The 27,947-nt window shown below is 37.2% G+C and overlaps 6 protein-coding genes and 1 pseudogene across 6 annotated transcripts in view; 6 read left to right on the forward strand and 1 right to left on the reverse strand.

Moving 5' to 3' along the window:
- Positions 1 to 27,521, reverse strand: part of Cep135 (Centrosomal protein 135kDa) — a 72,510-nt gene extending 44,989 nt beyond the window's left edge. The window contains exons 1-3 of the mRNA XM_065234814.1: positions 27,309 to 27,521; positions 26,967 to 27,225; positions 26,712 to 26,905 (exon numbers count right to left, since the gene is read on the reverse strand). Of these exons, the coding sequence (XP_065090886.1) occupies positions 26,712 to 26,905; positions 26,967 to 27,225; positions 27,309 to 27,479 (624 nt within the window). The 5' untranslated portion in view covers positions 27,480 to 27,521. The remainder of the gene's footprint in view (positions 1 to 26,711; positions 26,906 to 26,966; positions 27,226 to 27,308) is intronic.
- LOC135711887 (luciferin sulfotransferase-like) lies at positions 530 to 3,161 on the forward strand. The gene is made up of 4 exons (XM_065234866.1): positions 530 to 1,219; positions 1,277 to 1,734; positions 1,799 to 1,871; positions 2,075 to 3,161. Exons 1-4 carry the CDS (start codon positions 888 to 890, stop codon positions 2,193 to 2,195), a joined length of 984 nt encoding a protein of 327 aa, XP_065090938.1. The 5' UTR covers positions 530 to 887; the 3' UTR covers positions 2,196 to 3,161.
- On the forward strand, positions 3,595 to 5,808 carry LOC135711886 (luciferin sulfotransferase-like). The gene is made up of 5 exons (XM_065234864.1): positions 3,595 to 4,420; positions 4,488 to 4,836; positions 5,265 to 5,370; positions 5,432 to 5,504; positions 5,576 to 5,808. The coding sequence occupies exons 1-5, from the start codon at positions 4,086 to 4,088 to the stop codon at positions 5,694 to 5,696; spliced, it is 984 nt and encodes a 327-aa protein (XP_065090936.1). The 5' UTR covers positions 3,595 to 4,085; the 3' UTR covers positions 5,697 to 5,808.
- LOC135711888 (sulfotransferase 1B1-like) lies at positions 7,439 to 8,976 on the forward strand. The gene is made up of 4 exons (XM_065234867.1): positions 7,439 to 7,945; positions 8,011 to 8,465; positions 8,529 to 8,604; positions 8,665 to 8,976. The coding sequence occupies exons 1-4, from the start codon at positions 7,584 to 7,586 to the stop codon at positions 8,783 to 8,785; spliced, it is 1,014 nt and encodes a 337-aa protein (XP_065090939.1). The 5' UTR covers positions 7,439 to 7,583; the 3' UTR covers positions 8,786 to 8,976.
- On the forward strand, positions 12,822 to 14,140 carry LOC135711889 (luciferin sulfotransferase-like). Its single transcript, XM_065234868.1, has 4 exons — positions 12,822 to 13,192; positions 13,255 to 13,709; positions 13,774 to 13,867; positions 13,931 to 14,140. The coding sequence occupies exons 1-4, from the start codon at positions 12,855 to 12,857 to the stop codon at positions 14,049 to 14,051; spliced, it is 1,008 nt and encodes a 335-aa protein (XP_065090940.1). The 5' UTR covers positions 12,822 to 12,854; the 3' UTR covers positions 14,052 to 14,140.
- LOC135711795 (luciferin sulfotransferase-like) lies at positions 19,228 to 20,488 on the forward strand (annotated as a pseudogene).
- LOC135711857 (luciferin sulfotransferase-like) lies at positions 20,737 to 26,703 on the forward strand. Its single transcript, XM_065234827.1, has 5 exons — positions 20,737 to 20,925; positions 20,995 to 21,174; positions 25,895 to 26,234; positions 26,293 to 26,486; positions 26,559 to 26,703. Exons 1-5 carry the CDS (start codon positions 20,774 to 20,776, stop codon positions 26,680 to 26,682), a joined length of 990 nt encoding a protein of 329 aa, XP_065090899.1. The 5' UTR covers positions 20,737 to 20,773; the 3' UTR covers positions 26,683 to 26,703.
- Positions 27,522 to 27,947: the final 426 nt, after the last annotated feature.

Here is a 27,947-nt window from a genome sequence, read left to right on the forward strand (position 1 = left end):
CATGCAATCCTTATGCACCGTGGGACTCTTATGCGTATAACGGCAGTATAGCAACCATACAAAAGACGTTGGAGAGATGGTACAAAATTAAACACCTTTTATTATTCGGTTGAGGCCCGTAAATTTCGATCATACCAATGACACACCGTACGCCGTATTTTCGCTTACGGCAATTCTGTCCCATAGCATAAATAAGCAAACCGAGACAAGCACACTTCTTGGTCAACATTTGAAATAGACGGAACAACCAAACGGCTTTAAACGAACATTTCTTGATAATCAAAACACATCCAAGCAATATAATCTCCAGCATCTGATAGAGCAAACTCTGTTTGACTAATCTTCCAAACCCGTCCGGGTGATTTAGTACCACTCCCAATGAAAACATGCAAAGAGCGGTGTACTAACACAGAGCCACATCAAAACTAACGCGCACTAGGTACATAAGCAACAATCAGCTCTGGGCAAAGCTACATATTAGTCTAGATTATTCACACCGATAATCATGTTTGTCTCGCACTGTATTAGGAAGTTTTGTTGAGCAACAATCAGTGTTTATTGATGTTACATTCATTGGTTAAATTCTCGTGTGTTGTGATCCATCTAGCTTGAATGCACACTCTAAACATTCAAAGCCAATAAAGAAAAAAGTGTATTTGTCTTTTTGTCATGTAATTTAGCGATTTTTTTTTATATATCTGGCGGCACTCAGGCTTATCAGTGTGCACAGATAACACTTACTTTACGATCGGCACGAAAAAGAACAACGAGCTGCATTTTGATAACTTAAAAGTGGTCCATTGACCAATCATAATCATTGAGGTAGAAACGTAAAGTGCTAGCATTCAGATTTTGTGTGTGTGGATCGAAAGTGCTTTATAAGAAGAATGTTCAAATACAATAGTCTAAACCCTGACGAGGTAAAACGTTTTGAGACACCCTTCAACGAAAATTTCACTGAAGTGCATTTGAATGACATTACGGTAAATCCGTCAGGGGATCCTTTGTGGAGACCGGTTCACTGTATCATGCCTGCCAAATATCGCCAATACGCAGACCGTATCCGGAACCTGATCGTCTACGAAGACGATGTTTGGGTAGTCACCTTCCTAAAATCAGGAACTACGTGGACTCAAGAAATGGTATGGCTAATCGATCATGATCTGGACTACAACACCGCTTCTACAGTGAATCTCACCGAACGATCGGTGTTTTTTGAGTATGATCACTTTGTTCCCCAGCTATTCCTTACAATAACAGAACAATTAATTTCCAGATTTACCTCCTTTGTCACAAATATCGACGTAGTAGATACAATATCTCAGGTGGAACAATTACCTCGACCTCGTCATATCAAATCCCACCTACCGCTGGCTCTACTGCCCAAGCAGATTTGGTCAGTAAAGCCGAAAATTATCTATACTGCAAGAAATCCGAAGGATGTCACCACATCGTTAATGCATCACTACAAGCACCTGCACGGTTTCAAGGGTTCACAGCAGGACTTTTTGGACGGTATTCTGGCGGACAAAATTATCTACTGCCCTCTGGTCAAGCATGCCACTGAATTTTGGGCTGTATCCCATCGGGATCATGTTCTATTCCTGCACTACGAAGACATGAAGAAGAACTTGGCGAAAATTCTCTTGCAGGTTTGCCAATTTTTCGGGAAAACCTTCACTCCCATGCAACTGGCGGAGTTGGAACAACATCTTTCGTTCGATTCAATGAAAGGTTGGTTCGAACCGTGTGCTGTCACGAGACATGTTATGTTAATAAAAGATTCAAACATTTACAGCAAACAGTTCAGCCAACAACCAGACGTTGGTTACGCAGATGGAGGCTGCCACTGGTGTTCCCAACGACTTCAGGTTAGCTTTGAATGTATTATTAGTGCTATACTGATACGCATCGCACGATTTGCGTTTTGATCGAAAATTTCATAATACTGGCTAATCTGAACGTATTGAAAACGACAGAAAATCTAATATATTTACCTCACTGCTTAAGGAACTACCATTAAATGCATTTCTCACGATTTACTGACAGGGAATTTTTTATCACTTTTTTATAGATTCATGCGGAAGGGACAAGTTGGTGGTTATAAAGATGAGCTTCCAGCAGAATTTATAAACAAATTGGATGAGTTTATTCGGGACCAACTACTTGGAACAGGATTCGAATACCGAGAATGAACACTGAGATCGCGTATTTCAATAGCCGATACATAACTTGAAAATAAAACTCTATCATAGATCCAGTTTCGGCGAGCGAATGAGTAAACTTCTCTTCAGAATCAAATTGATTCGAAGCTATTGATCGGTGAAGGTCGTGATTGAATCTGTTTCTCTACGTTTGTATACGAAAGCGTTCGAGTTAACCGTCTTCTTGATATGTTGTATTCGGCCATGATAGCCCGAGTGTTTGACCAAAGCGTAATCAAGTTTCCTGCATAATTCGTATTCGCTACCCGAACAAAGTTGAACATCAAAATATTATAAAATTATATCAAATTGTGCTCTTGAAATTATGTTGATAAAATATTTTGATATTCTTTTTTTTTTAGGATGAATTCATATTTTGATACTATTTTGATATTATGTATTTTGAAATTTCTAAATTATTTGATAATTTGATGAAAAGAGCATGTACATTTATCAATGAAAGCTTTTATTTTATTTTGATTCAAAATAAACTTGTTTTCTAATAAATTCTAGTTGTTAAGAAATAATGCAGTGAATTTTAATAAAATAATACAGCCATTCTACAGAAAAACGATCAAGTGGATATAGGGTGGCCTAAAAAATCGATTGTTTTCAAAAATTCATAATTTTTGAACCACTTGATTTCAAAGATCAAAATATCAAATAAAATGTAATTAAAAATATATGTTTTTTTTATATTTTTCCTTCAAAATTTAAGACTGTAAAATTAATCTTCCGTACGATTTGTTTGATCGAGATGGTGTCTTCGGCGAAGTAGCGGACAAGTATTGTGCCTTTCAAGAAAAAATAAAAACCGAAAAAAAAATCAAAATTATAATTAAAAAATAAGAATTACTCAAATTGCATACATTTTTAAAAAAAAATTATATTTATATTGTAGTTTAGATAAAGTGCTACTCACCGACATTGTGTATTTGCTGGGGAATTAATAAACAAAAAAGTTATGAATTATTGAAAAAAGATTTTTTTTTCTTTCTAAAATACTACATACAGTTGTTGAATATCTTTGAAGTAGTGTTAATATTTAATATTAACATTAGATTTACAACAAAAACTCTCTTAGTGCTTAAATTTCCCAAAGTTGTTATTTTCGAGATACTCGTAGGTTAAAATTCACTAATCGCATAATTTGAGTATTTTTTGCCTTTTTGAGATGTTCGATAACTGTAGGTAGTACTTTTGGTACTTTTTCAATAATTCATAACTTTTTTGTTTATGAATTGCACAGCAAATACACATTGTCAGTAGGCACTTAATCTCAATATAAATATAAAAAAATAATTAAAAAAAAATGCAATTTGAGTAATTTTATTTTTTTATAATTTTGATTTTTTTTGTGAATAATAAAATATATTTTTTTACAGTGTATATTTTTTCTTGAAAGGCACAATACTTGTCCGCAACTTTGCCAAAGACACCATCTCGATCAAACAAATCGTTCGCGAGATATATGTTCTCCTATTGACGCGGTTCATTTTTGCATAATCCCTTTTCAAATGTTAGCCGTGTACAAAACTAGGGAACCAAATATGTAAAATGACATGTTGGACAATAAAAAACAACTGTGTAAAATAACAAGTAATTCTAAAAACATCGATCCGAAACGATTTGCGAATTTGTGTGGAACTACTCAAGGGCAAAAACTGACACATTCACCCTGGTTAGACAATTTAATTTCGTTTATTCCCCCTTTGAAATGACGAGCACGATAACGTTTGTTTTCTTTTTCAACTTGTTTACGGTTTTACAACGATCATGAACAAAACTAGAGATAACAAAATCGATTCGATTTATTTTCACTGTTATTAGTCCTACAAGAACCTTCGGTCGGCATTAGTGTAGCATCAAATCTCTGGAAAAATGTTTAGACACCAAATTATGGATTCCGATCTGGCTCGCGGTTTGATCACCGAATTACATGACTGTCAGATTGAGATCAGTCTCATCGATACTTCGGATTTTCCCGTAGTTAGCGAGCTTGATCTCAAGTCTAACCGTTGTGTAATGACCTACAAGTATTTGCAATTCGCCGAACGGATACGCAACCTCACCGTGTACGAAGATGATGTATGGATTGTCACTTTTCCAAAGTGTGGTACAACGTGGACACAGGAAATGGTGTGGCTGATTGACCATAATCTTGACTACGAAGCTGCTGGTGAGGTTGATCTGATACATCGATCCGTGTTTCTAGAGTAAGCAACAACTCTCCCCCAAAAATGCACTGATAAGCAAGTAACAAATTTGTAAATTTACTATTAGAGCGTCAGCAGTGATCAAGAATCACCCTGAAGATACAGTAGAGGTGGTAGAAAATCATGAACGGCCTCGCCATATCAAGTCACACCTGCCACTAGCAATGCTTCCCAAGCAGCTGTGGAGTGTTAGACCGAAAATTGTCTACTGTGCTAGGAATCCGAACGACGTTGCCGTTTCCTATATGCATCACTACCGCCATCTACATGGGTACACAGGAACGAATGAGATGTTCCTAGAAGGATTGCTAGCCGACCAGGTTCTTTGGTGTCCACAGGTACAACACACACTCGATTTTTGGAACATTCGACATTTGGATAATTTATTGTTTAACCACTTCGAGGAGATGAAGAAGGTATGGCAACAAATTGACAGAGGTGGGCACTAAAACCACTAACCGCTAATTCATGTTTCGGAAAATCACAATCATTGCTAATGTTGGCTATTACCCAGTGGAAATTTTATATTGATTTATAATTTTTTTTTTATTTAAGTTCATTAATGAAGTGTGATTTAGAGGATAAATTGCTACTCCGCTAACCGCTAAATTACACTTTCGATTTATTAACTAAAAACAAAAACCTGATCATGAAACATCATTACCACTGTTCAATAGTCTGGTATCAAAGGTAATTCTGTACAAAAAATAGTTTTAATCTAAAATTATAAAATTTAATGGTTTCCGAAAGTATGATATAGCTGCTAGCGCTTTATTCCCACCTCTCAATTTCAAATTGAATAAAATTGATTTCCCTATAACAAATAAATTTCCTATTTTGGCAGGACATGATGAGTGTTCTTAAACGGACTAGCAAGTTTTTTGGTAAAACTTATACCGATTCACAATTGACAAAACTGGCCGAACATTTGTCGTTTGATACGATGAAAAGTAAAACAGCTGGATAAATACTTGTGAATATGAGATTTACGATCAACGTTTTTTTTTTTAGAAAATCCTACCGCCAACCACACAACGTTACTTAAAACATTAGAGGAAATACGCAACAAGAAAATTGAATTCCAGTAAGCAGCATTTTCAAATTGTTTTAACTAAAGAAAAAACAAATATCAAATTTTGACATCACATTTTGTAGGTTTATGAGAAAGGGCCAAGTTGGTAGCCACAAAGAAGAACTAACCCCAGAATACACACAACGATTACGAGAGCACGTTCATGAGCAACTGGCAGGCACTGGATTTAGGTATATAGAATAATACGATTTTTTCATTGTTTATGTTAAATTGCAATTAAAGGTTATATAATGCGTAAAATATTTCCAACATTTATATATGGGGAGACACAGTAATCAGCAAATAAATTCAAAAATTTTAAATAATATAAATAAAGAGTTTAACATCAACCGAACATCAGCTACAAATCAAACTTTTTAGATACACATTCTCCATGCCCCAATATATTATCGTATGGTAAAAAAAAACCTAAAAAAGAAGTAGTACGGGTTTACAGTTCGTGGTAAGCTCAACAACCGAACGGCTTTCCATGGTCGCTCACTACTATAATTGAGCAGTTCCAGGCCAAATAGTAAAAAAAATCAATTTAAACTCAACCTTCTCCGATTTGTATGAAACATTGCATAATTGTTTGTTATAGACAGAGATAGAAATTTTCACTCAGCTGCACGATAAGCATTTCCTCACTCAGGCTACTTTTCGGTGAGTTGTGAACCGTTCACATTTTCATCGCTCCTTTTTCACCGATAATTTTTTATCCTCTCTCATACATAATCCGAAAATATCTCTCTTCAAAACCCAACGAAATTACTTTTTATCACCCATTTGGCTCTGAAAACTACCAAGAGCGAAAAAAATACCACCCCAAATTGTTCGGCTCCAACCCAATGTGATGTAAACAGATGAGGCTTGGGAATTCGCCGTCTCTTTTGTTCTTCCGCTGATTAAATGGTTGACGGAGTGTGACGTCATACTGTGTTATCCATTTAAACAGCGGCAGAACGAAAGGCACAACGATTTCACATAGCCTCACCTGTTTGCATTTCATTGGTTTCAACCAGTCCGGCAGATTTTTTTTATTATTTCCTTTTTATACCTTCTGTCAAATCATAAGGGTCATCCATAAATGACGATTCAATTTTCTTACCAATTTTAGACCTTCTCCTCCCCCTTCGTGGCGTTTTTTCTATACATTATGCATGGTCCGTTACAAATGTTGAAACCCCCTCCTCAGATTCTACGTAATTTATGGATGTGCCCTAACTGTTGTTTTGGTTCTTAATATCGGATGAAATTGAAGTAGGTGTATGAAAGTAGTGAAAAATCATTATCGGCATCAAGAATTCACTGAAAAAAAAAACAATTTATCTGCCGCTCATGCTCTCCGAAAAAAATTAATCGCTGTTGCTTTTCTCGCGAAAACTGCTGTGAGCATATTCTCTCGCTTCTCACATTCACATCTATTTCTCCTAGCAGGTGAAAAATTACGTTTCTCTTCTCACGTAGGTGAAAGTTTCGAACTCTGGTTATGGGGAATTATTATCATTTGTGCTAAATTTCAGCCAACTAATCTTGCAAATTTATTTTTTTTTTCAAAATGACGTTTTCCATTTTTTTAATAAATTGTAGCACGAAAACTTACCTTCTAATTGCAACGTCTGTGACAAAGTTGTAAGTAAAAACATAAAAAAAAGTGTTGAAAATTTAAATAACATAAAATTCAAACATTTTACGAAAAGTTGTTGTTTTACGAATTTTGTCAATTTTTAACAGTCCAAAAATTTAAATATTTCAAAAATTTGCAATTTTCAATCTAAAAAACACACTTTTACTAGGTAAGTTTTCAAAACTTACTTGGATTTTTACCCAAAATTACTAAAAAAATACCGTGTTTATTTTTCATAGAAAGACTTTATTTGTACCAACAACTTAGTCTCAGACGTCATTTCGATTAGAATATTAAAAATTTCCGAATTTTTGCACAAAATCCGAGAAGGTCGAGTCTGATCAATTTGTCATTTGGCGTGGAACTGCTCTAATGTGAAAGTTATCGCTCTCTCCACATCCACACCGCCGTCGTCATTTGTCTCACGTTTATTCCACCAGAACAGATCGATCCAACCAGACGCAATGAACCTAACGACAGTGAGCAGTGAAGTGTTTTCGTTTAAATCGTTGGATACGGATTTGGCCAAGTCGTTGAGTTGCCCTGCAGCACCCGCGTTTATCGAGGTAAAATTGGAAGAATTGACTCCAAATCCCTTCAACGATGGCCAGACGTGGAAACCGAAACCATGCGTCTTGCCGGAAAAATACCAAGCATTTGCAGACCGGGTCCGTAACTTTGATGTTTACGACGATGACGTGTGGATAATTACGTTTCCAAAATGTGGCACCACCTGGACCCAGGAAATGGTTTGGTTGATTGATCATAATTTGGATTACGAAATCGCTAAACGCGACAGTATCAATAATCGTTCAGCGTATTTAGAGTAAGTTGTCTGCAATATCGGAATCATTTTCATGTGATTGAACCATACACATATGAACTAAACAGAATTGCAGGAATTGCGAAAAACCTTCCCGTGGACACCGTGGCGGCAACGGCAAACAAACCCCGTCCTCGTCACATCAAATCCCATCTTCCACTGGCCCTATTGCCGAAGCAACTGTGGACGGTCAAACCGAAAATCATCTACGTCTCTAGAAACCCTAAGGATGTGGCCGTTTCCTACTTGCATCACTATCAGATGATCATGGGCTATCGTGGTCCGCGGGAGCATTTTTTGGAAGCGTTACTCGCAGATCAAGCGGTATATTGTCCACAAGTCCAACATGTGCTCGACTTTTGGCGTTTGCGTGAGGAAAAGAATGTTCTATTTTTGACGTACGAACAAATGAAGCGAAATTTGAGAGACGTTCTGGCAACAACATGTGACTTCTTCGGAAAACAATACTCTGATCAACAGTTGGACAAGCTGGCACATCATCTTTCGTTTGATGAAATGAAAAGTAAGTACATATAATTAACGATTAGAAGGCATTTTTTATTAAAACAAAAATAAACCATTCCAGAAAATCCGGCAACAAATAACATTGACTTAACCAAGAGTGCAATGGAAATGAATGGAAGGAAAGGCGAGAAATTTGAGTAAGCTTACTTCAAACAAATTACCTACAATATAAATCTAAATATTTTTATTGCTCTCAGATTCATGCGGAAAGGTCAAGTCGGAGACTACAAAAACGAACTTTCAGCGGAGTTCATAGAACGTTTCGACCGTTATATCGATGAGAAGCTTTGCGGAAGTGATTTTCGATATGAACAGTGATTATTGATACCGTTAGTGATGATTAATAGGAAAGATTTTCATTTTATACATGAGATAGAATATTGAATAAAAAATCTAAATAGTTCATATCTGCAATTAAAAATATTTTTTAATATGAAAGGGACCAGACTTATGTGAAGAATACGTGAACCAGTTATAGCCATACGTTCGTATTATGAAATTAAATTGAATTCATATGAAATTCCGCTGTCGTAGGGACCCTATTTGTTTTCATTTCGTTGAAGTTTTGAGTTAAAAATGACCAGGAATTATTTTGAAAAAAATCCTACATTTTAATATCGAGCATAATAATTATTAGTTCTACTCTGAATTTTACCAACTGTACCTATCAGAAGGCCAACAGGACCTTAATTCATTAGCAAACCGGATAGGGGATCTAGAGGCAAGAAGCTTACCCTAACGAAAGTGTGCTTTTTGTCCTTGCTTTGTATTCCGTCGATCATGTTTTCCGTACTGAGCACCAATGCTACCGGCCCCAGGGAAGTAGCTCCCACACCTGGACCTTACCTACCCACCCATCAACTCATGGTCCGGGGATCAACGACTTGGCTTTACTTCCTTTTTGAAGAAAGGTGTGATCAGAGATTTTATGCCTCAGAAAATCCCGGCGGTGCCCACTGAGATTGAACCCAGGCCCTTTGGGGTGAGAGGCAATCAGGCTTACCACTACACCATCATCACGCTTACCACTACACCACCGCTAACGACAGTGCGTTGATAATGCGATTCCGTGAATATTTATAGGAGTTTGTACAGCGAATTGTATGTTTATAACATTTTCTTCATGTATCATCAATGAAATTAAAATTAAACCCCATAAACAAATGTTGATGATGGTTTCAAAATGTCATGTCATATCTGCCTTTAAAAAATGGTACGGGGCAAAAGATAAGCAAGGGATAAATAGAAATGAATTTACTTTAAGTGTTTCCTCATGGACGCTGGAGAGTTGAATCACATTGTTATTGCTAGTACATGTATTGACAAAACTGGAGCAACCTTTAAGTAGAGCCATAACTAGGTCACTGCGACCTCTAGCTTTACTCGAGTATACAATTTACATATTTGCAATCAATTAAACATGGTGGTTCTGTTAGGATTATATTATTATAAAAAATCAGTATCGCTGAAACACCCACCAAACGAAATATTAGGTATCCCTCTTTCGTGTGAGGCTAGTTTCAAAATGTTCTCTCAGAGGTCATTCTTCCATACATTTCTAGGGCTTCAATCAGGGCTGGCAAATGTCATTTACGATGAAAGATCTCACGCGATATTTTTTCTGTCACTATCATCGGTTGAGAAAACGATGATAGAGATTTTCTTCAAAATCTCATCGAATTTTTTGTCATGGCAGAACGTGACAGTGTTGTAATTACTAGATCATTTATTGCTATTAAAGTTACTTGTATCAAAGAAATCTTAATAATATATTCACTCTACCAATTACATATGGTTGCTTGCTTAAATTCATCTAAATCAGTTAGAAATGTTGATGTCAAAACCGCATAAGAATTATTCTCATTAGTGCTTGATCATTGGAAAATGACAAGAAAGCTAATGAGAGATAGTTTCGTCTCATGATAGTGAGAGGAACTGTTTTCTCATTGTCACATGACGGCCGTGATATTTACCAGCTATGGCTTCAATCGATAGAGATAATTTTTGGACGTGATTTACACTGAAAAATACAAATGCAGCGATGTAGGAATTTCCTTTTTCACATCCATATATATACCACGTACTCCAGTGTAAATATCGAAGGGAATTTTTCACGGACGACGTTCTTACTTTACCATATTTCCTCACCATCAACGCTAGATCTTTGTCGGAAACTACAGGTGGCAGATCATACATTCGCACATATTGGATTGGATATATTCCCCTGCATTCGACATTGGAACATTAATTGTTCAGGGTTTTTCAGCAATGCATTCATTCTTCGGACTTAAATTTGATGAACAGGGATTTATCCTTAGCTATCCTATAAATAACTTCAATCTGGGCCGGATCCACGTCCAGCGCCTTAGCGAAATGAATAATTTCACCCAACGACGGTTTTTCCGCACAATTTCCTAAGCTTTTATTCAAGAAGTTCTCCTCATAAATACCTTTGAATACTCATCAGAACTCATTTAGAGTTTTCACTAGAATTACCACAATGGTCGTCTAAAAATTATTTGAAAATTATCATCAAAATTCGTGTCATAAAGCCGCACGAAACAAGGTTCTTTTTCCAAGACTAAATGCCTTGAACAATTTTCAACAATGTTTGTTTTCAAATCATAAAATTTTTGCATAATCGTTTGTCTGAAAATTAACCACGTTTCCGGATTCCAAGGAATCTGCTCATATTTCCCTGGAAACAATTTTAGAATGATTTTGTGTGAAAGTAATGTGACATTTCGCAGAGGAGCCAAAAAAAACTTCTAAGGAGAAAGTTTGACGAAACTTCCAGCGGCATCTGAAGACCTTTTATGGGAAATCAAAAGAATGTTCCACACGGTTGATGAGAGTAATTCAGAATTGAGTCGAATTCGACTCAAAATTGCTAGCGTTTCAGGAAAATCGATGACTCATTTAATCAGTTTACCAGTATAGTGATAGACTGACTAAAATATTCATTGATTTTCTTGAAATTCGAGCTGATTTTTAGGGAAAATTTACAAAAAAAAATACTTATCCATTGAGTAACCCCACTTTTTGTAATTCTGAGTCGAATTCGACACAATTCTGGGCTGCTCTCATCAGTCGTGCAAATAAGTTGGAAGTACTTCTGGGTAGTTAAAAAGTGGTGTTGAGTATTTGGCACTGATGAAGTCTGCAAGTAGTAGACGAAATACGCGTATCTGTCAAAAGATAAGCAATTATAACGGAATTTAAAGGCAAACCAACCCACTCAAAGCTCTTCATAGTTAAAAACGGTTGAATATAATTTTTTTAAGAAACTCTTCAGTAAGTTTGATGAACCTTCCAGCACTAGTTACAATTCTTCACAAGGTTCTAGTTGATTATGAGATCACCCCAAAGACGCTTTAAGTAATGACGGATGTGTCTGTACTAGACGATCAATAAGATTACATATCATTGAGATTTGATCTATCGCATAACGGGTTATACGCTTCAAGTCTGGGTTTGGTAACTAAAGGCATCTGTAAAATTTCTTTGTGTGACACTGAGTAATTAATGACAGTGATTTTTTATTTTGCATGATAGGTTCTGGTATTGATTAAATGTACGAACCATTACCTCAAAAACACCAGGAACATGTGCGGTGTAGCCCTTGGTACTCAATATACCCATCAGTTATTATGCTTTTGAACTTCCTTTGATTTTAAGATCAGAATCACATCATTTAGAAGCTCTGTCTTTGACATATCAAGTTGTAGAATCAAATTAACAATACGCGCAATTCTGTTTTTCGGGATTGACATTTTTGGATTTGTCATCAAATATATCTAAGTTTGTCTTGCCCCTTGTATTTGGGTTAAAAAAATCACCCATATTTTAGTTTGGCAAATGTTAATCGATCTTAAAAAGAAAACAATCAAAAATACTCACATTGCACTGAAATGTATTGGATATATGAAGTAATATTAGCGACACTTTGCACCTCCCATATATTAGCCATTGCAATTTACAAACCAATGGAATTCGATTCATATTGCAAAACATCATTTCAAACTTGTTCTTGGTGTACAGCGACGAGCATCGTGCATCGAGCCATACCCAACGAAACATTCGAGCGCTACTGCTGCTGCAGCTCGATTAGTTCTTAGTAGGTATCTCTTGCAAGCTGTATAATAGCCCGGGGTTCACTCCCTCTCAGTACAGCGTGTCAAGTGCCATTAGATCAGTGTACGCAATTATATAGTCAAAGCTTTCTACAGTTAAGTTAATGCACTTTGCAATCTACATAACATGCGCGTACACATACGTGTTCGCTGCGCCAAAGAAGGCATGCATTTCAAAAACTTTTTCTGCACCGGACCGCCAGTTTTAACGCCGCATTAGTTGCAGTTGAGTGTGCTAGGAAGCAGCAACTATAATGTTCAACTTTGAAAGAATTAAAAACCAAGTGTTGAATCGTATCGAGTGTCCTGGGACCGAGAATCACTACAAAATTACTCTGCGCAATGGATTATCGCAATATGCTCCGGAAACCTTGAACGATGGCACAAAGCGATATGGTGTCATGATTGAGACGTATTTACCGTTAGCCGAAAAGATCAAGAATTTTCAAGTGTTCGAAGATGACGTGTGGGTGGTTACATTTCCCAAGTGTGGAACCACGTGGACCCAGGAAATGGTGTGGCTATTGAATAACGATCTCAATTTTGAACGTGCCAAAAAGATGACGCTGGAAGAACGGTTTCCATTTCTGGAGTAAGTTGGTTACACATACACTTTTCAAGAAGCTCATAACAAATAATAAACATCAAATACAGGCTTACAGGAGCCTTAACTCTAATAGGTGGTGATACCGTGAGCGATGTCGAGAGTTTACCCCGACCACGGCACATCAAGTCCCATCTTCCGGTTATGCTGCTACCCGATCAGATATGGACAGTTAAACCGAAAGTGATCTACGTTTCCCGTAATCCCAAGGATGCCGCAACATCATTCTATCACCACTATCGTAACATTGTAGGCTACGATGGACCCAGAGAGCACTTTTTCGATGCATTCCTAAGTGATAATTTGATTTATGCACCATTCAGCGGGCATGTGTTGGACTATTGGAAGTTAAGAAACGAGGAAAACTTTCTTTTTGTAACCTATGAGCAGATGAAGCGGAACTTGAGAATAGTCATCATGGAGGCGTCTTCTTTTCTGGGCAAATCATTTACAGACCAGGAAATTGAAACATTAGAGCAGCACTTGTCAGTAGATTCAATGAGAGGTTTGTAACGATTTTATTCTAACCAAAGAAAAACAACTCATCAAACTTTGTTCTATAAAATAAGCAAATAAATCCTGCAATATGGATGCACTCGTTGAATGGGCGAGGAAAACCAACTACAGTGACGAGCGGAAAAAGGACGATGCGCATGAATTTAGGTACCATTTGTGTGGGCATGTGCACGTTTTGTAAAATTTCTAAAGAAAACATCTGACTTGCAGGTTCATTCGTAATGGCAACGTTGGTTCCTACAAAAGCGATATGAACGAGAAATATGTCGAACGTTTTAACGTGTTCGAGAGACAAATGACGGAAAATACCGATTTTAACTTCAATCTCTAGGCACACACAATTATAAACTATAATTATCCAATTATTTTCAAGCAGTTGAGTACTAGATGCAGCTTTAAGTGATTCAAATATGTACAGTTACAACAATAAACATGGTATACGAGCAAAACTGTACAATCATTCCTTTCACCAGGTATTGTAAGGTTCTCAGCATCCACTCGGAAATGATGCTTGACAACTCTTGAAAAAGTATTTCAATGTTTTTCTAATACATATATTATATATTATAGGAGGGAAAATGTTTATCAATTTTATCTAGATGAACGCGTCATTGGGACGGCACTAATATATTTTGGTCACTATTGAAAATTTAGTCGATTGCTGCATTTATGTATGGGCCCAAATTAGGGGCATTTAGGACGACATTGCATCCATTTCCCCTATTATATTATTAAGATGGCTAACTCTTTTGCTTTTTTTTTTCGGAATCACGATTTTCGGCCAACAACTACGCCTTTCAGGGCTGGGTATGTAATATAATAAATATCTTCTTTTCCTTTATTTAACGTCGGTCTCTGTTCCGCATTCTAGTACTAATCACCGACGGACATCGATTGCCATCCATTGACGGTAATCGAATGTGAAGGAAGGCAGCTTCCACACCTGCGCAGGATATCGCACCCATTCAAACCACACATGGGCCGGGACCAACGGCTTTACTTCCCTTCCGAAGGAAGACGTGACCAGAGATTTTTATGCCTCAGAAAAATCCCACCGACCTCGGCTGGGATTAAACCCAGACCCATTGGGGTGAGAAAGCAGTACATAATATAATATAATAATAGTGACTTTAATGATTAAAATAACAGAAATAGTTACCAAATAGTGACTTCAGCACAATAAAAAAGTTACCAATAGTACCATTTAATGACCGGAAATATGATGATAAACCAGCCCAAAAGTGGCTTAAAATTACCTTAATAAAGAATTAAAAAAATACCCAACCCACCTAGAGGAATTTTTTAAACTCATCATGAGCATTTTGCATGTTCTTTTAATATGAAACAAATGGTTTGAGTATCCCAAAATTTGATCACGACAAATTATTATTTTACTAATTATTATTACGTAATCAAATAATAATGTTATTAATTGAATAAAAAATTAAACAAAAAATTAAGTCGTAAAGAAAAAATTTCAATTTTTTTTTATTGATTTATTTGATAAGGCTCAAACGAATTAACTTTACAGAGCCGAGGATTCTTGGTCACTATACATCTTAAAAATATAGTCAAAAGGTACAACACAATAAACACTTTATCTTCCACTATCCAAAATGCCTCCTCCATCAGAACTGGAGCCGCTTCCAGTGGTTTCATTGTATGGCAGTTACGCCAACGAGGGTCAGAGCGTTTCCATTACAGCAATGGACGCAAAACGTGGTCAGCACTCACACACTCATCACTAAACTGTTGCTTTCCAAAGTCGACGATGCATCGACCGAAAGAACTACTGATGAAGAACAATGAGGAGGACCACACAATGGTTGCTGCCGAGATAACAGACGATCGCGTGGCACACATCGAGAGTGGCCTGCTTTTGCCGACAGCCGAGTGAACACTGAAAAATGTTCACACTGTCAGACGACAAATTACGATAAGTTTAAGACAATCAATTTTAAAGATTTCAAATTTTACACAACTTTTCTAGATAGCAGTCTTAGAAAAAATCTAATTCTGGAACAAGGAAAATCTTCCAAGATGGAAAGATCACGGGCTGTTGCGTACGCCCTTCGTGCGACACTGCACCTACTCATTTACCTCACTGGTGCATCGATACCTTGCGCAGGAGTGTGAAGCTGCTTGCGATATTCAACCGACAAGCGGAGCTGTCAAGCGATCGACACCGGGTCAGGATGGAGAAATGTAAGAAAAAATATAAAAAAACGGGCCAAAACGTCAATTGAATTGAATCGTGCAAAGTTTTCTCTTAAATAAATACTTAAAATGCTAGTGAATTTAAAATTACAGTGGATTACTTAAACTAGTGACGGCGTAAGGTAGAAGGTTAATCGATAAAAAAAATAACACTAAAATATTAACGAAATTTCGGTGCAGGTCGGTTTGAAGGTTATATACGAGGTTATATTTGCATAATTGTCTCTGGAAGTTCGATAATCTTCATAGTAGTCGAGGTAAAATTCATTTGTTTCTTATAGTAACTTTATTTTCCTAATTTAGCTAAACGTATACATAGAAATTGTAAGTTGGCGTATACCGCTACGACGATCCGGATAGCGAACCGAAAACCAGCACAAAATGTAAGGTTAATCACGATTTGTTACGTCTGAAGGAAAATTTTAACCGTTCCTCCAATAAACGCTTTAAAAAAGCGGATTGCGTTTTCCTTCTGTTGCCGAAGCAACACGAGCATTGAAAATTCTGCATGCATCTAGGATTTAAAATCTCGATCTAGAAAATAAAAATATTCCGGGATAAATTTCAGAGATTTGGACCATTTTTTAACGCTGGGACTTAAAAATTCGACAAACAAATAAAGAAAACTGTACGACCTGGAATGATATTTTGAACATATTGAATGTAAGTTCACAGCAAGGGGATTGTCACTCCGCACACTGTGCCACAAACAAGCTTGGGCACACCTGGGCACAGTCATTGGCACTGTTTGGTACCCATGGTTACAATTTTTCTGATCTATAAAGTTACTGGCAACACTGAACTTTTTCTGCGCCGGCGCAGTGTACATGTGTCAAAATGTGTTATTGATGTTGCCATAATATAATCAAATTATTTTCAAAACACAACCGTGAATCTCCACCAAGTCTCGCCATGGATTCTCACAATCGTTACACTCGTGACCGTCGCGTCCACATTTCCTCTCAGACGAAGAACAGCTGAGGGCGGTATCTTGACTTGATCGAGGTTTCCGGCCATGGCTACACGAACTAGCGATGCAGCTCCCACGGCTGCGGCTGCTTCCAATGCTGTTGCTGCTGGTCCGTCTTTTTTGACGAATTTTAGAGGAGTTGGTTTCCATTTTTCCGATGGATGATACTCGGGCGGTGAAAAATTCGGTGCAAATCCGTTTCCTCTGCCGGCTCTATGAAAGGCTGGTCGAATAATGATTGACGTTCGTTGTACGGGGTTGGCCTTCCGCCGAAGATAGTAGGATCGTGTAGCAACGCAAGCAAACAAAAGTCAGCTCAATAACTTCTTGGCACTGTCGGCACAGCTGCGGCACACTGAGACAAATTTTGGCGCAAAATAAGTATGTAGAGTGACTATCCCTTGGTTCACAGTCCTACACGCTAACCAAAAACGATGTCGAATGTTTAATGCTTCGGAAACGTAGAAAACATTTTATGATTTTGAACATAGATTTCATTTTTCTAAAATCTTAATTTGGGAATTTTTTGATTCCGGATTACAAGTTCGGAAAAAATACAATACAATTTAATGGATTTAGAAACGCACTCAAGATTCTGCGACATGATTTTTTATTTTTTGATATTTGGACCTAAAGCTATCAAGTTTCCAAAAATAATTCAAATTTCTAATCTATGAAAATATGTACAGAGCATGAACATTTTCCTAGACTTTTTTTCAACATCCAAGGCTTCGAAAACATTCAAGATCACGAGATAAAAAAGGCAGGATATTGGGACCATATTTGTTTAAACCTAAAATAATTTGTGATATGTCTATGTGCTCATTTCCTCATAATTGACAGCCTCATGCAATAAGATGAAAAAATTAAATTTAATTTTATGAAATTTTGTTCGTTTTGCTACGAACACGATATTTCAAATCGACATTTTGCAATAAAGTGACGTTCGTAGATGAATAATGATACAAATGCAAGTTTTTTTTACATCAATAGGTGCAATGAGTATGAAAATGCAAAAAAAATGAAAATTGAACATAGTGGCGTGTACGTCACTTTGCTGTCACACGATAGCATGGTTTTTTCGAGCTGTATTTAGGTCTTCAACTGCTAAATTTGAAGGATTTTGTTTACGATCGAGATTTGCGGGAGAACTTTAAAGTTTGTATGGAAAACGTATTACAATCGGTATCAAAAGTGCTCAAGTATGAGACATAAGGCCGGCGCACAATGCATACGTTTTCGAGGTTTTTTGACAGTTAGCCCATGCATTATCTGTCAAAAAACCCGAAAACGTATGCATTGTGCGCCGGCCTATAGATTGGTAAAACTATGCAGAACAACTTTGCCAAAGACTGCAAATCGATTCGATTTCTGGCGGTTCAATAGCGACCAAAAATATCCATCAGTCCCGTACTAATGACGTGTTCATCTATGTAGATAAAATTGATAAATAACAGATTTTTAGCGATGGGCCCAATCTTAGATCCATAGGCCAACATTAGAGCCATTTCCCCTATGTATACACCTGTAGGTATGCGCTGAGCACTTTGTCTGTATAGTTTTCCCAATCTAAAACTAAGGTTTAGACAATTTTGAGCAATGTGTACAGTTTTTGACAAGCAAATGAATAGTTTTCTTCTCATTCCCATTAAAGTTCTCCCCGATTATAATCAAATTCTTTCAAATTTGGAACTCTTTTTGGGGACCTCCATACATATCAAAATAGCAGTGGAAAGCAGCAGTTTGTGATCCGCCATATAAACTTGACCCTCCATAAAAAGGAGGAGCCGAAAAATTGCCCAAGTAGTTTGTAAAGAGCCCTCAGCATGCCGTGATGAATTTTTCTCATGTTGTTTGAACCCCAAATGAAGTAGGTAAAATGTTACAGCTTTAAATTGATATGGATTAGAATTATTTTGACAGTAATGTCAATAACACATGGACTTTTTTGCCTAAATCTCAGTCACGTTTTCAGAGTTGCCACTTCAAACAAGTTTGTTTCCTGACAAAATACTTTGAAATTGAATTTATGAAAAGTTAAGCAATCAAATGTAATCATCGCCTCGGCATTCATAATGTTATCTACCACACATGCACTGTGGTTATGTTCGTGAAGCATGCATCAACCTTAGTTTTCTTGCTTATCTCTAAAGTATACAAGTACCGTGCAAGCACGACTGTAGTTTTATTTGATAATATTTAATAAGCATATTAAATTGCCCAACATTGGGCACTGTTTTATACATACTGATTTTCCCGGTACAAAAGATCAGAACCAGCTACAGCACTGCCTCAGTTCCCGTTGATCGTGATGCGAGTGTTGAATATATCGAAGTAATCGATCCAGAATACTACACGGCCCTTAAGCTAAGGTCCAATGCAGAATGCGTTCTGGTGCAGCCGAAAAACTTTTCCAACATTCCGATCAAAGATCCTACCTGGAAGCCTCAACCGTGCTATCTACCGATGCGGTAAGTAGATGAAAATGAAAATGATTATGTGATTATGCTTTAAACTTATCCCACAGGTTCAGAAATGTTCAAGAGCAAATCACATCTATGGAGGTGCGACGAGACGACGTATGGGTTGTTTCCTACCCTAAAAGTGGCTCGACTTGGACTCAGGAAATGGTGTGGTTGATTTGTAATGATCTCAATTATGAAGAAGCAAGAAGTACCATGCTGCCACTTCGTTATCAATTTTTAGAGTGAGTTTTGTTTAGTGGTATGAACTCCGTATGGGTTTGACTAAATCAAATGAGTATTTCATCACTAGAATCGATGGACTTTATAGCGGTCAACATGGCATCGACACATTGAAGCAAATGTCAGAAATATCATCGCCGCGCTTTATTAAAAGTCACCTCCCGGTCGGCCTACTACCGGAACAACTGTGGAAAGTCCAACCGAAGCTAGTTTATGTGTACCGCAAGCCCAAATCCGTAACCGTTTCGTTCTATCATCACATGGTGACCTTCCGTGGATACAGAGGGAATTTGGAGGATTTCGTACGCTCTACCGTTCGAGACTTGCAGTGGTTTGCACCGTACCATCAACATGTCATCGAATACAGCGAACTTGCACATCTGGATAACGTGCTTTTGATTAGCTATGAGGAGATGAAGACGGTACGTATGATGATTATTTGATAATGAGTTGAGTACTAATAGAGGTTAGAATTAATTTTAGGATCTTCTATCGGTAGTGCAAAGGATGTGCACATTTATTGGTAAAAAGTATAACGACGATCAAATTCGAAAGCTACTAGACCATTTATCGTTCGAATCCATGAGAAACAATCCTGCAGTCAATAATCAGCAGTACATAGAACGGATACTGGCAGATAACGATCGTTCCCATGAACTGGGTGATCTAAATAGACGGTAACTTAACAGAGGCAAAATTAATGACGAACAAAATTGGATTGAATACACTACATCATTACAGCTTCATTCGCAAAGGCCAAGTGGACAGCTGGAAGATGGAACTAACTCCACAATTGGCAGACGAAATTGATGCTTGGACTAAAAGGAAGGTGACTTCCACAAAGTATCTTAAATTATTTATATAAATCTGACGTTGGTTGAATCGCCACAATTTGAATAATAAATGCAATCAATAATCTGTATCTATCTGTCGATTTGAAAATATCATGAATGTATTGTCAACAAGCCTTTATCAACACAATTTTGAATATCACGCTACGAATTGAATGTTATCTTGCGTACGTTACTTAAATTGGCGGTTGATTTAGTGATAACGAATACTCGCGTGATTGCGCGAAGTCTCAGGACAATGAGGGGGCGACTGGCTTTGCTCAATCAGTTTTGAAGTAGTCCCTAGTGTCGCGTCGACGCGTTAGCAATAATGGAGTACATTGAAATCACCGATCCAGTCTATCTGGCCACCAGAGTGGAACGTAACGAACCGGATTGCGTTCTCGTGAAACCGCAAGATCACTCGAAAGTGCCAATCCTCAACCGAGAATGGGAACCAGTGCCTTGCTATTTGAACAAACAGTTAATACTGAAATATAATCACAGTGATCAAGCAAAACAAAAATTAACGTGAATGTAAAAATGTTACAGCTACAAAGACATGGCCCAGCAGATCAAGGATTTGAAAGTTCGACCTGATGATGTCTGGATTGCATCGTATCCGAAAAGTGGAACAACGTGGACCCAGGAAATGGTTTGGTTGATTTGCAATGATCTCAACTACAAAGGAGCGCGTGACGTTATACTGGACAGACGGTTCCCTTTCATGGAGTAGGTGTTAGTTCTTCATCTTTATGGGTTTTTTACGTTCCTGTTGATACTTATGCCTTCTCTTTTGAGTCATTTCATAGTTATAAATTGGAGAGCTTTCTAATATCTGGTTCTCACTAGAACCCTTCTAATTATCGATAAGAAATGTTTTATCGAAATACTCTTGTGACATGTTGTAAAAATATTGAATCTTATTGTTCATCGAACTATCTACTAGGAATTTTCTAACGTTCCCAAAAGAATATTGCTCATGTTTAAATGACAACAAATCTTCTAAAAATATTTGATTCTAATTTCTTATCAAACTTTGAAATACTAGAACTTTAAAATATTCCCAAGACCATTTTTGATACTCAAACACCCCTATTCTGTATTTCGTTTCGAACGAACTTCTCATACAAAAAAATATTTTTTTGTATTGGAATTTCGTTCGAAACGAAATACAGAATAGGGGTGAAATTCTCAAATGTTTACTTCATTCGCTCATTCGCAGTACAGTACAACCCGAAAGAACTGCTCACATTTTAAAGAAGGAAAAATCTCCTTAAATTAACAAAGTATGATCTCAAATTAACATTTCTGAAATTTTCCGAAGTCCGTAGAACGAATTTGGAATCAAGAACCAGTGTGAGATTTTTTACAATACCTCAACTTTTTGCCAACGACAGAAAGGCAAATTTACTATAGATGATACTCATCTATAGTAGAATCATTCGAAAAACAGAGGGTAAGTGCGGGTTGTGCTTGGTAGGACGGAAATTAGATCAAAAACACTAATGAGTTAAACGGTCAGAAAAGATAGGAAATTCAAAAAATCAATATTTTCTTTACAACATGAGCGCTAGATGGAACCCCTGGTTCATATGCATTCATAAGTCTAACATAATTGATTTCGATGTTTTTTTCAAACAATCTTATGATAATAACTAATAGCCTTCATACTAGAGCAAAAGTATGCTGAACATTAGACCTGTTCATTTTAATTGAAATGTTCGGAATGTAACGGGTCAACCGTGATTACTGTTCGTCATGTTAATTTGTACTTCTGTGTAAATTTTCAGCAAAATCGGTGATGATTTTGAGGTGCTTCAAGTTAATTTTATGTTTTTAAGGTAATTTACGGCTTACAATATTTGTATCTCGAGACTGAAATAACGAAAACTGCTGTAACAACTTTCATAGCAAAGTTTAATGTGTCATGTATCAACTTTGTGACCAAAGGTTGACTATTAGAAGTGATTTTATTGAAGTTTGACTAAGTTTCATGCTCGAAGATATCTTAAAATGTGAAGAATTTTAAAGTATTTGTTCTACGAATTTTCCACCCGTATGATATAAAAATGTGTAGTGTACGGCATAATGTTCCTCATATTGTTCTAGAAGTTTCATTCCAACATAGTTTTCGTGTTTATTCCATAGATTGAGAGATAAAAATCAGAAAAGAGGCCGTTTTAGCTAAAATTCACAAGACAACAGAACCAATAAAAGTCAATTAGATTGACAGAACATAGTTGCATTGCTTTTCAATGACGACCGATGACTGTTTCATTGATATATGATTTTTTCATAAATATGAATCCTCAGTAGACGTGTTTTTTATCAAAGGCAAGTGTCACTCGAACCATAACAGCAATTTATAAAATAACGAATATTTTGAATGGCTCGAGTGACACTTGCCTTTGATAAAAAAAACACGTCTACTGAGGATTCATAGTTATGGAAAAATCATATATCAATGAAACAGTCATCGGTCGTCATTGAAAAGCAATGCAACTATGTTCTGTCAATCTAATTGACTTTTATTGGCTCTGTTGTCTTGTGAATTTTAGCTAAAACGGCCTCTTTTCTGATTTTTATCTCTCAATCTATGAAATAAACACGAAAACTATGTTGGAATGAAACTTCTAGAACAATATGAGGAACATTATGCCGTACACTACACATTTTTATATCATATAAGTGGAAAATTCGTAGAACAAATACTTTAAAATTCTTCACATTTTAAGATATCTTCGAGCATGAAACTAAGTCAAACTTCAATAAAATCACTTCGAATAGTCAACCTTTGGTTACAAAGTTGATACATGACACATTAAACTTTGCTATGAAAGTTGTTACAGCAGTTTTCGTTATTTCAGTCTCGAGATACAAATATTGTAAGCCGTAAATTACCTTAAAAACATAAAATTAACTTGAAGCACCTCAAAATCATCACCGATTTTGCTGAAAATTTACACAGAAGTACAAATTAACATGACGAACAGTAATCACGGTTGACCCGTTACATTCCGAACATTTCGTTTAAAATGAACAGGTCTACTGAACATATTTATGAAAAATAATTTTACTAACGATGTGAACCCGATTTGATCTAAAGTGATAAGTGGACGGGCACCACATGGTACATTATCTTACTATGGACCTGTCATTTCTAGCCTATCTGAACTATTAAAAAAAATGGAAATCATAACATGGGTTATGCTTCCCCTAAGGGGGCCCTCCGCCTTATATATCTGTCTTACCTTAACTACCAAATGGCACTGGTTTGAATGTATCAATATAGGGGAAATGTCTCTAATGTTGGCATATGGATCTAAGATTGGGCCCATCACTAAAAATCTGCTATTTATCAATTTTATGTAGACGTTACTAATGGATATTTTTGGTTGCTATTGAAAATTAAGTCGATTGCTGAATTTATGTTTGGCCGATATTACCTGCATTTCAATTCAAGTAGTTAGAATTTTGCAACTATTTTAATACGCGCTATATTGGCAATATTTTTTTCCTGGAAATGACGTGCAATCAAATAAACCCATAACCCACTTATTTGGCCAGGCTTCATAATCATCACAGACAGAGCACGGATTTGAGGTTACTAGAGTATTAAATAATCTAAGTCCCATTTAGGATTATGTGTGTGTGTGTGTGTTCAATCTAACCCCCACTGGCCGGCAGTGGTATTATGGAAGAAATTTGCTTACAACAATCCTTGATGTAATAATTTAAAGCAAGTTTAGTCCGGGAGTTAGAAAGTGATAGCTCTACTGCAGATTCAGCAACCCATTTCAGAATGCCTGGTCATTCACGTCCATTCCGAGGTTACTTTCACATATAATAAGCCCCGCATGTTAACACTACCGTTATCATATGAATAATGGTACTGCGAACACACTTCCAGATTTCGAAATGTGATTTTTCGAAATCTGGCGCGTATTTAGTAATATATGGAAATATGCATTTATGATTGATTATAAATCAGATGGATCTCAGCAAATTCTGCCTACGAAAAAGCACCGGTTTGTTCACTCGCGGTAATCGAAAAAATGTTCCGCGTTGTTTTTACAACCGAACACGACATTTTGAATCACACGCGAAGTTTTTCATTTGCACCGAATTTTCGCCTGACACCTCATTTGCGTGCATCCTCCGGAAGGCAGAACGCCAGCACCAAGAAAAGAAAAAAAACCCGGTAAAACTCTTCTTGGGAGGGAGGCAAAGCACCAAAAAGCAAGCGAAAAGAAAAACCGACCAACGCGACACCACAGCAACACAGCTACTCCCTAAGTCCCATTTAGGATTATATCCAAAAAATCCAAATTTGCATGACTCATGACTTAATGAATGAACATATGTGATTTTTATATTCGAGCTACCTATTTGAATTTAGGCAAGTGTTTTCGTTGTAGTTTCATTTTTTGAGAGCAATTTTAGTATAGGATTCAAAAGCTCTACTGCTGATGAAAAACCCATTTCATAATGTCCGAGGTCAATACCACATGCAACAAGCCATTCATGTCTACAACAATTCCTACAATTTACTACAATTATACGACGCTGAATTGCCAGTAAAATAAAATATGGAAATGTATTAACAAAGTACAATTATCTACATTGAAAAATATAATATGTAGTTGGCTATTATATAAATATTGCTAGTCAGTAAAGGCACGGTATTACCAAACCAAAAGCAGCGAGTTCTAGTCCCAATCCGGTCAAAAAAATCTTTCGGTTGGAAATTTCCTTGACTTCACTGGGCATAGAAGTGTCATTGCCCGAGCAAAGTCCAGCATCAAAATGACAGCAAATTGAAATCAAGTTTTGATATCAACATCAAACTGAAATCATAATTTGATTTCAGTTTACGCAATTGACAAATGTGATACCTAATTTTGTTTTCATTTTGCTGTACATTTGCTCTTCAAATATATGTTGTTGCGGGTTTGTTTTCATTGCCTTAGTATAACATCAAATTGAATACTTGTTTTGTTATCAACAGGAAAAGTTGATATCAAATTTAGTTTTCAGTTTGCTCTCACTGATAGCAGAAATAGTTTTCAATGTGATGTCACAGGAAGATTTGTTTGCTCTCAATTTTGATTTTTTTAACCGTTAAAACGACCAAAACGACAGCAACCTGAGTAATCATTATCAGCGAAATCACAACATCAAATTTAGATTTCAATTTGATCTCAGACTTTACTCGGGTGGGCTGTCACACAAAATACAAAATCATACATTAGTTGGCATAGAAAGCTCCCAATAACTGTAGAAGCGCATCAAAGAACCCTATGTTGAAAGTAGGTGAAAGCTCGTGTACGAGCGTGTAAAAGGGGGGGGGGGGGGGGGTGACAGACAAACATTTCAATTCAAGCAATCGGTACATCACAGAAACAATCACACACTGTATAATCTCAAACAAACCATATCTTTTCCACAGAATCGGAAGTCTAATCGGATTCGACAGTGTGAAGGAGGTGGAAGATATGCAGTCGCCAAGGTTTATCAAAACCCACCTTCCGGTAGCGCTAGTACCCGATCAGTTGTGGACCGTGAAGCCAAAGATTGTCTACGTGTATCGCAAAGCCAAACCCGTTGCCGTATCATTCTACCATCACTACCAAACATTGACGGGTTATCGTGGGACTTTAGAGCAGTTTGTCAAATCCTTCGTTAAAGATATGATCATGTTTTCGCCGTATCACGAACATGTTCTGGATTACTATGCGCTGCAACACTTGGACAATGTTTTGTTGATCAACTATGAGGATATGAAGAAGGTACTTACGTTTTGCGCGCATTCTTTCGTAGATGCATTATCAAATTTTAATTCAACAGGATCTCAAGTCTGCCATCCTCAAAGTTTGCTCGTTCTTCGGCAAGAATTACAGCGAAGAGCAGATCGAAACACTATGCCAACATCTTTCCTTTAACTCTATGAAGAACAATCCATCCGTAAATGGCCAAGAAATGGTCAATAAAATATTGACCTACTCGAACCGAGCTCACGAAAAGGACAATGCCAATAGAAAGTAAGTTCCAAATAATTTTCAACTTAGACAACCGAGCAGCACATTTCCGCATTAATTCTTCTACAACTTCAGATTCATCCGCAAAGGAGAAGCAGAAGGATGGAAAAGTGACCTTACAGTCGCGCTAGCCGAAGAAATTGACGAATGGACGCGAACAAAGGTGACATCGCCAGAAGATCTAAAAATGTTCCTCTGAGCATGTGAAAGAAATACCAAACCGCTCACCTGCTTTTTGTACGCCTCTATCACTTCCTCCTGGTTTTTGGTTTCAACCTGTAATCGCTCGATTTCGTGCAGTATATCCGCCTTACGAGCTTGATTACAGGGACAACAGCATTTACTTTCGCGTTTCTCAATGCCACAGCACGTCGACGGTTGATACTGGCCTGGCCGTACAGTGGATACGAATGGTTTCCGTTCTGTAACAAATACACAAATTAATAAATCTACAAAATTTGACCCTCGTTATTTGCTTCTTACGCATATTTACACCATCCTTCTTGGATTTATTATCGCCATACTGTAGCTGACGAATCTTAGCTTCCGCTTGCAGGCATCGTTCCTCGAGTTGCTTCTTATCTGTTTGCAAGTTTCGCACCCGACACTTGAGCTCGGTGTTGGCCAGAACAAATTTATCCCTCTGCTTCACCAGTTCCAAGTGCAGCTCATTACACTCGGCTAGCAAACGGGAATTGTCACACTTGTATGGCTCGGCTCCAAGTTCCCAGGCAGCTTTCTCCTGCGTCAAATTAAATTTCAATCGACATCGGTGGTAAGTTTGAGGTATGTAGTGAAACAGGCTTGCTGCGACCTTTATTTTACCTGATGCAGTTGACTGATTTGCTGCTTGGAAGTCTTCAGCTTTTCGGACGTTTTGATCAAATCGTCCAGAATGGCAGAGACTATTCCGATCGCACCCAACGGTAGCGGATGGCTGAAACCGAGCACGTCGAGCCGCTTACGTAAATCCGAATGAAGGGAGTCGATCTCCATTTCGGCACCGTGTTTTTAGCACCTTTTCATTTATAAACCATCGAAAAAATAAGTAATTTTTTGATGATTTTAAAAAGAAATTCACAAATTTTGCAATAACTGCGTGTAGATAGCAACGGTTTTGTGGATTGTGTACAAAATTTGACAGATGGGTGTAAACAAACCGCGGGCTCGGTGCATCCAGGGGCACCAGCTCGATACCTAGCCACATTGAACTGATATGATTAATAAAGTGGTCAAAAGAGCGAAGCGGCCTGAAAACTTCAGACATTTTATTTATTTCTTGTACAAATTTTCATCAGGTCATAACAAATCTTAACAGTTAAATCAAACTTAAATTTTAAGGAATATCTAGTTCACCCACGCAAACTAGCACTACCATCAGGAAGGTGAAAATTTGCTCTTCTTGATATTGGTGTTAGTTTGTGTGGATGCTTACACAGAAACAAAATCAATTGGCAAAAATAC

Source organism: Ochlerotatus camptorhynchus, unplaced genomic scaffold, assembly GCF_037179485.1.
Source record: "Ochlerotatus camptorhynchus isolate MF236.1 unplaced genomic scaffold, CSIRO-AGI_Acam_v1.1 ptg000443l, whole genome shotgun sequence".
In the NCBI taxonomy this organism is placed as follows: domain Eukaryota; kingdom Metazoa; phylum Arthropoda; class Insecta; order Diptera; family Culicidae; genus Ochlerotatus; species Ochlerotatus camptorhynchus.

What these genes read in the sequence shown, in the direction of transcription:
- LOC135711889 (XM_065234868.1), top strand. Translation starts at nt 12,855, where the DNA reads ATGTTCAACTTTGAAAGAATTAAAAACCAAGTGTTGAATCGTATCGAG. An exon ending in GTCAGTAGATTCAATGAGAG is followed by an intron (nt 13,710 to 13,773) that starts GTTTGTAACGAT and finishes CTATAAAATAAG; the next exon opens with CAAATAAATCCTGCAATATG. An exon ending in GACGATGCGCATGAATTTAG is followed by an intron (nt 13,868 to 13,930) that starts GTACCATTTGTG and finishes TCTGACTTGCAG; the next exon opens with GTTCATTCGTAATGGCAACG.
- LOC135711857 (XM_065234827.1), top strand. Translation starts at nt 20,774, where the DNA reads ATGGAGTACATTGAAATCACCGATCCAGTCTATCTGGCCACCAGAGTG. An exon ending in AGACGGTTCCCTTTCATGGA is followed by an intron (nt 21,175 to 25,894) that starts GTAGGTGTTAGT and finishes TCTTTTCCACAG; the next exon opens with AATCGGAAGTCTAATCGGAT. An exon ending in ACTATGAGGATATGAAGAAG is followed by an intron (nt 26,235 to 26,292) that starts GTACTTACGTTT and finishes TTAATTCAACAG; the next exon opens with GATCTCAAGTCTGCCATCCT.
- LOC135711888 (XM_065234867.1), top strand. Translation starts at nt 7,584, where the DNA reads ATGAACCTAACGACAGTGAGCAGTGAAGTGTTTTCGTTTAAATCGTTG. An exon ending in TTCGTTTGATGAAATGAAAA is followed by an intron (nt 8,466 to 8,528) that starts GTAAGTACATAT and finishes AAACCATTCCAG; the next exon opens with AAAATCCGGCAACAAATAAC. An exon ending in AGGAAAGGCGAGAAATTTGA is followed by an intron (nt 8,605 to 8,664) that starts GTAAGCTTACTT and finishes TATTGCTCTCAG; the next exon opens with ATTCATGCGGAAAGGTCAAG.
- LOC135711887 (XM_065234866.1), top strand. Translation starts at nt 888, where the DNA reads ATGTTCAAATACAATAGTCTAAACCCTGACGAGGTAAAACGTTTTGAG. An exon ending in GAACGATCGGTGTTTTTTGA is followed by an intron (nt 1,220 to 1,276) that starts GTATGATCACTT and finishes ATTAATTTCCAG; the next exon opens with ATTTACCTCCTTTGTCACAA. An exon ending in GGTGTTCCCAACGACTTCAG is followed by an intron (nt 1,872 to 2,074) that starts GTTAGCTTTGAA and finishes ACTTTTTTATAG; the next exon opens with ATTCATGCGGAAGGGACAAG.
- LOC135711886 (XM_065234864.1), top strand. Translation starts at nt 4,086, where the DNA reads ATGTTTAGACACCAAATTATGGATTCCGATCTGGCTCGCGGTTTGATC. An exon ending in ACTTCGAGGAGATGAAGAAG is followed by an intron (nt 4,837 to 5,264) that starts GTATGGCAACAA and finishes CTATTTTGGCAG; the next exon opens with GACATGATGAGTGTTCTTAA. An exon ending in GTCGTTTGATACGATGAAAA is followed by an intron (nt 5,371 to 5,431) that starts GTAAAACAGCTG and finishes TTTTTTTTTTAG; the next exon opens with AAAATCCTACCGCCAACCAC.